The sequence below is a fragment of the Myxocyprinus asiaticus genome, chromosome 15 (assembly GCF_019703515.2).
Source record: "Myxocyprinus asiaticus isolate MX2 ecotype Aquarium Trade chromosome 15, UBuf_Myxa_2, whole genome shotgun sequence".
NCBI classification, from domain to species: domain Eukaryota; kingdom Metazoa; phylum Chordata; class Actinopteri; order Cypriniformes; family Catostomidae; genus Myxocyprinus; species Myxocyprinus asiaticus.
The window spans coordinates 3,777,208-3,784,662 of record NC_059358.1 but is presented as its reverse complement, the minus strand read 5'-3'; the positions used below and the strand labels follow the sequence as shown (position 1 = coordinate 3,784,662).

The following is a 7,455-nucleotide window of genomic DNA, read 5'->3' as shown; positions in this document are numbered from 1 at the left end:
GGAACATACTGTTCTGCAGTTTGATACCATCTGCTGTTGTTCGTGAACCAAGCAGAGCTACAAACACCTTGACTGAGTAAATCAGTTGTTCAAGATCAAGTGGATTCACTCACCTCTGTTTCCGGTAGAGAATCAAGACCTCTTGTACCATTAAAACAAAAAGAGTTTGTTGTCTAGTATGAACAGAAACTGCCTGGATTTAAAGGCCTGCTTTCTGTTCTCTATTTATTGAGGACAATGCAAAACAAGTGGAAGGGCGAATGTGCTCCGAACAGGAAGGCTTTTCCAAAAGGTAGGCAGCAAAATAGTTGTCTACTAAGATACTTTCTTTTTGCCCAAATCTAAGACCACATAACATTTATCTTTTGCATGTGATAACATCCTTATTATTTCTTAACTGATACCAAAAAGTAAAGTAAAAAGTAAAAAGTAGTTTTTTTTATTTTTTATCTTTGTGTGTACTGTGTATTTTTATGCTTCTCAGAACATCACATTGTTAACTTAACATGCTAACAGCAAACCCTATTGAAATCAATTGTGATTTGAGTTGCATGAGGAGCGCTACGTACAGTAGAGTGTTGCAAAAGTCTCGTATCAAATAGTCGAATGCTGCTTTAGGGGCCATTTACACACTTTTGCGTCCTTCTATGCCGTTTTTAATTGTTTTCCTATGTAAACGTGCTAGATGGGTGTCTTTGACCGTTACACTGTGTCTCGCCATTTCTTAGCATCTCGTGCATGCCGCGTCAAGTTAAACGAACTTTTAAAAACGTGTTCTGTTCCATTAATTGCGCTGCGTCAACCTTTTTTAGTGCAAGAACTTGTCCTGTCTGATCAGCACCAGAAAGTAGCTGCCTATGTAAACAGTAGACTGAAAGGGAAGCTCACTACCCAACAGGGAATGTTCCAACAACTTTGACTAACTTTATGTAAAGGTTAGGAACAAATGTTGTTAAAGAAATGGTCTGAGTTACAGGTTAATCTCAATTGACAGCATTTGTGGCATAATGTTGATTATCATGAAAATAAATTTCGACTCGGCCCTCCTTTTCTATACAAAAAGCAAAAAGCTGGGCTACAGTGAGGCACTTACAGTGAAAGTCAATGGGGCCAATCCGGAAATGTTAAAGTACCGTTTCAAAAGGATATCGACAAGACGTAAATAATATGTCTGCTAACATGATTTTAGTGTGATAAAATCACTTACTAACTTTTTCCATGTAAAGCTATATCCAATTTTACAACTTACAACCCTAAAACCTTAAAACTACCATAAAAACTACATCTGAAACCAATTTACAGCTCAAATTATACATGAGTTTTAACAGAAAAATTCATGTAAGTGCTTTTATAAAATTATGAACCTCACATTTCTGCCTTCAAACCCTCGCAAAATTGGCCCCATTGACTTCCATTGTAAGTGCCTCACTGTAACCTCAATTTACAAGAAAGGAGGTACACATCGAAATATTAATCAACAGTAATATTCAATATTGAATAATAAACATTATGCCACAAATGCTGTCGACTGAGCTGTATTGAACCCGGAAAATTCCTTTAATGGAACATCCTTATGCCGTTCTTATTCAATATTTTATTTTGTATTTGATAAAAGTTCACAATGTGTGGAGAAAATGTACTTAGTACAACATTGTCTATATGTCCTTTAACCCTTTCATACGTACCGTCACACATATGTGACAGTTAATAACTGTGCCCCGCAGAGTAGCGTCACACATATGTGTTTCTGCAACAGCCAGTTATGTTACAAGCTGCCAGATTCAAATTGGCTTTCACGCTGACACAGTCTGCGCTGGTCGTGTCTGTAATTTATATTCGCTCAAACAGTTACTCATACAGTCTTTTAAAACACAGAATAAGTTTATTTTATATACATACATCCAACTAGTCACCAAAGTACCACGATAAAAAGTTTACAGCTCTTATACGTACAGTCACTAAATCAAATGTGATCTTCCTCCGATACGTGCTGCCATTTGTTTACATTAGTAGCGGTTGTCATTCGTTAAACAAACAGCTACTCAAAGAGTCTTTTCAAGCACATAATATGTTTATTTTATGTAACAATGAGCCTAATTGTCACCAGAGTACCATGATAACAGTTCACAGCTTGTATGTGCACAGCCATTATATCGTATCTTGTTTTTACATCTATAAAAACGAAATAAATAAAACAAATACAGTACAGCAGACATAACCCATTTGTTCACATGTTTACTATATTATATGCAGTATTTTATGAAATTTTTTTATGACAAGAAATCAAAAATTTAAATAAAATGTGGAGGGCCTGGGAAGCTCAGCGAGTATTGACGCTGACTACCATCCCTGGAGTCGTGAGTTTAAATCCCAGGGCGTGCTGAGTGACTCCAGCCAAGTCTCCTAAGCAACCAAATTGGCCCGGTTGCTAGGGAGGGTAGAGTCACATGGGGTAACCTCTTTGTGGTCGCTATAATGTGTGGTTCTCACTCTCGGTGGGGCGCGTGGTGAGTTGTGTATGGATGCCGCGGAGAATAGCGTGAAGCCTCCACACGCGCTATGTCTCTGCGGTAACGTGCTCAACAAGCCACATGATAACATGCGCGGATTGACAGTCTCAGATGCAGAGGCAACAGAGATTCGTCCTGCGCCACCAGGATTGAGGCAAGTCACTATGCCACCATGAGGATTTAGAGTGCATTGGGAATTGGACATTCCAAATTGGGGAGAATTATTTTATTAAAATAAAATAAAATAATAAAATAAAATAAAAGAATACTCCTCTACACTCTGCCCACCTCTACCGGCTGAGCAGTGTCACGTGCAAAAATAACTCACTCCAGGGGGCACTGCAGGGGAATTTAGACCCTAATCATGAAAAGGTTAAACTAGATATCTTCACATTTTCACAACTGAGAGGAAAACCAAAGAAAAAAGTTGGCAAATTAAGTTGTCAGGAATGTTATGCTAACCTTTAAACAACGTTCTACTCGCATTTGACCTTCCTATAACTGATTTGTTGCTGGTTTAAGACTTCTTAGACCATCTTAGACCAGCTACAATCCAGCTGTATTGTATTGTATTTTTCAGCGGAATCTTTATGTTTTTTCATTCCTGCCTTATGTGGTCTTGGGCAACTGTTTTCACCTGCATTTTGAAATAGTGACTGCATCAAAAAAACAGTTTTCTCGTGAAGCCAAGATATCGATTGTCAGGTTTTGTTCATAAATACGATGTTTGTGCGATGTGAGTGAATGAATTCTTGACAGAGGGGAAACAGAGGTAGGATGTGGGAGGTGAGGGACGTGAAGACAGAGGGGTCATCGGCCCCAGGACAGAGAGAGAGAGAGAGAGAGAGAGAGAGGGAGAGGTGCTGTGGCGCCTGTCAGGTTGACTGTGGCTGTCATGTTGGAGCCTGTGTGTGTTTGAGCAGAAGATCCCAGCTGATAGCGCTGGCGTCTCTTTCTAACAAATGTACAAATGTGTCACACAGCTCTTGAGAAAGACTGCGTTTACTGTATATATATAGCGAACGCACAGAGCTTGTCTAACACAGTCCAATAACACTGAAAAAGTGTGAAAAAAATAAAAATATATATATATATATATATATATATATATATATATATATATATATGCAGAAAATGTCAGAAATAATAATTAAATAATTTTTTAAAGTAAAAAAAGGTACTATTTGTCATTATTGCCATTTTATTCTTATTTCTAAAGACTGATTGATCGGAAGTCTTGTGATTAACTGCATTAATTTTGTTATATTAACAGCAATAGTTTCTCCCTTTAGATGATCAGGGGGATATGAGGCAATGTTTCATGTAAAGCTGCTTTGGAACACATTTTTGTTATATATATATATATAAAGTCCTGTTTTTTAACAGCAAATATTTAATTTCGCAGACCACATGATGTCTTTATTGTGTCACACTGCTTTCTTGCTAAGTAAAAATGTGTCCTTATCTATTAAAATACAAATAGTTGCCTTTATATTTTAGAAGGGGGTCCCTTTCAGGGGGATCATCGCATTTGGGGGTCCTTAGTGCATTAGGTTTCATGAACAAACAATGAACAACATTCAAGCATTTATAAATCTCGGTTAATGTTAATTTATAAAAAAAAAAAAAAAAAAAAAAACATGCATGTTCATGTTAATTCATAATGCATTAACTAATATTAAAATATGAATTAAAATGGTAAAGAGGTTCTCTTCGTTAACATTAGTTAATGCATTGAGTATCATGAACTGTAACAATGAACAAAATAATTTTACAGCATTTATTAATCTTGTTTAATGTTAGTTAATAAAAATACAATTGTTCATTGTTAGTTCAAGTTGATTTATGTAGTTTATGTAGAACAATCTAAGTAAACGTACTTATTTGGCTCAAGTAATCTGAACTTAATTTTTTAAGTAATGTTAACTAGTTACAAGTAAACTTAACTTCTCTGCTATTAAGTATCGTTGTGTTGATTCAATTATTTAAATTGGGTTATAACATGTATTGTACAGTGTAAAGGATGTTATGACTGGACTCTAGGTTAGCCATATGGCACACTGGATTCTACTCAGTACTTCTTAGTGCATATAAATTTGCTGTTTTGTAAAGTACAATTGAATAAAGAAGAATGGCTTAAACTTAACAGGCTCCAACTTCACCTGAGGTAACATTAATCACCCTCATGGTGACTTCACAAAAATCTCAATTATCAACCAGCTACAACAATACAACAACAATAGTCATAAGAATTAAAACTACATACATTTTTAAACAAAAAAGTATTCTTTTTCTACATAAGTTCCCTTGTTTTAAACAAACATACATAATTTATTCAAGTGCAAGGGCTTATGGGTATTCCACAAAGCCACAATTTTGTACTTGATAATTTTGAGTTAGTAGTACTCGATGCTAAAATTTAAATAATGTATATTTTTGAGTTAAGATTCCAAAATGTGACATTTCAAATACTGTTTTATTAGGACCACTTAAATGTTTTTATTAATGACAACTTTGGGATTTAGAGAGTAACGGTAACTTAATTAAAACTAGTAAGAATAGTAAAAACTTAAGCTCAAGTTAAGTAAGCAATTTATTTTATTTTTTTTTTATATTTAAAATTACTATTAGTATTTACAGTGTAGTTGATGTTTATTTCAACATATACTAATATATATATATATATATATTATTGCATTGTGACTTAACATGAACAATGAACAATATTTTTATATATATATATATATATATATATATATATATATATATATAAATTAACATTAACAAAGATGAATAAATGCTGAATAAAAATATATTGTTCATTGTTAATTCAAGATACTTACAATGCATTTACATATGCTATACAACCTATAAATACTATACTTTTAAATCCAGACTAAAGACTTTTTTTTTAGCTTTAATTTAGACTGAGTTTGCAAAATGGCCCATGCCATCCACCATGGCATCTACACATGACTCACCACGCCCCACTGAGAGTGAACCACATTATAGTGATCACGAGGAGGTTACCCCATGTGACTCTACCCTCCCTAGAAACCGGGCCAATTTGGTTGCTTAGGAGACCTGGCTGGATTCACTCAGCACGCACTGGGATTTTAACTTGTGACTCCAGGGGTGGTAGTCAGCATCTTTACCACTGAGCTACCCAGTCCCCTATTGTGTTATTGTTAATATTATTTACCTTTTGCCTATTCCTTTGTTTTTGGTTGTGCAGCACTTTCATTTTTAAATGTGCTTTATAAATAAATAAGCTAAACTAACAAAAATTATAAAGTTACCATTAACCAAGATTTATGGCTACTTTTATGGCTTATTTTTTCATTTGAATGGAATTTATGAAAAATGTGCCTAATTGTCATAAAAATAATGACACACAATGCAAAGATTTTCAAAAAGCTGTTCCATTCTGTGGATTTGCTGTAATTTCCAAAGCGCCCCTGGTGTTGCTGAGAGTTTCCAGTGTTGTGTAAGTGATGAGTGTGAGGGTAAGGGGGTGGGGTGGCAGGAGCTCAATATAAACATGAGAGCACTGCCTGTCATAACCAGTACACAGAAGAAACAGAAATATACTGAGAATAAATCTTTAAACGTCCTTTTGAAGGGAAAACTATCTTTTCGGCAGATATCAGCATTAATTTTAGAGCATATTGACACATCTTACACCTGACTCGTAAAGAGAAGGATCCAGCTGAGAAAATGAAGTGCACGCACGTCGCTCTTGTTGCTGCAGTCCTTCTTGCATGTATTTGCATCCTCCAAACTGCTGCGGTTCCATTCACACAGGTGAGTTTCTGCATTGCAATAATTGCCGAAATTATTTATGGCAAAAATGCATAGTGTTTTCACAGTTGATAACTATCATTAACAAACATTATCATATGAGACAATACTTACAGTAACATATCTTGTTATTTACCTTTAAAATGGCTAGAAATGTCTTGAAACTTGTATTCATATATTTACATATTTTGTTATATTTTTAATGACTGAAAAGTTATAACCTGTTATCAAGTCTTACCTTTTATTTGTTTATTTGCAGGTGCAAGATGAGCATCATTTGGAGACTGATGCCCCACAAGTGAACCAGCACATGACAGAAACTTCACTGGAACAATCAAATCCTCTGGTTAGCACTATTTTTATTTTTATTTTTTTAATCTTTTATCATATTCCTGTTGCTGTTGTTTTATAAAATCGACTTTGCTGTGTCAGTAATGATTAGAGGTCACACATTTTTTCTTTTCTCCCCACAGGCACTCTTCAGGACAAAACGCCAAAGCCATCTTTCCCTGTGCAGATATTGCTGCAACTGTTGTCGCAACAAAGGATGTGGATTCTGCTGCAAATTTTGATCACATAAAAGGGATAAAAACTGCCTTGGGACATTAACTTATTTGGACTTTTGCCTTCAAAATCCCTGCTGAAATGATCTCCCTGTCTACAGACTGAAACGAGACAAGCCATGTTGTATAAAGCACAAAACGGGTATTAATGTTTTGCGTACTACTTTGTAAATTTTATAGCTACTGAAATTTAAAAGTCTTGTCTGGACAAAAATAGTTTGCTTTTTGAATGTATGTATTTTCTACCTCTGTTGTATATATATATATTTGTACGCCTGCTATACATAGAAATTTCTAATCATTGATTGTTTAGTACAGAAAAGCTTTTAACATTTTTAATAAAATCACTCTAAACAAACTTTCAAAAACATTGAGTTATTGTGCTGCTTGTGTCAGTTAATGGTTCAGCTCTAGGGGGAGCTAAATACCAAAACACAGCCACACTGATAAACAGAACCAATGAGGCAGCAGTGCTGTATTTCATGCCAACATCTCTTGAGACAACCACAGCCTACAGCAGAGAGACCATGAGCTCTGTTCCTAGACAGCTGCCTTGCTTTCTACTGCCTACATAGGCAGCT

At 35.2% G+C, this 7,455-nt stretch overlaps 1 protein-coding gene across 1 annotated transcript; it reads left to right on the top strand.

Moving 5' to 3' along the window:
* The first annotated feature begins 6,059 nt into the window (after positions 1–6,059).
* Positions 6,060–7,232, top strand: LOC127453241 (hepcidin-1-like). The gene is made up of 3 exons (XM_051719489.1): positions 6,060–6,314; positions 6,571–6,657; positions 6,785–7,232. Exons 1-3 carry the CDS (start codon positions 6,228–6,230, stop codon positions 6,881–6,883), a joined length of 273 nt encoding a protein of 90 aa, XP_051575449.1. The 5' UTR covers positions 6,060–6,227; the 3' UTR covers positions 6,884–7,232.
* Positions 7,233–7,455: the final 223 nt, after the last annotated feature.

What these genes read in the sequence shown, in the direction of transcription:
- LOC127453241 (XM_051719489.1), top strand. Translation starts at nt 6,228, where the DNA reads ATGAAGTGCACGCACGTCGCTCTTGTTGCTGCAGTCCTTCTTGCATGT. An exon ending in CTGCGGTTCCATTCACACAG is followed by an intron (nt 6,315 to 6,570) that starts GTGAGTTTCTGC and finishes GTTTATTTGCAG; the next exon opens with GTGCAAGATGAGCATCATTT. An exon ending in TGGAACAATCAAATCCTCTG is followed by an intron (nt 6,658 to 6,784) that starts GTTAGCACTATT and finishes TTCTCCCCACAG; the next exon opens with GCACTCTTCAGGACAAAACG.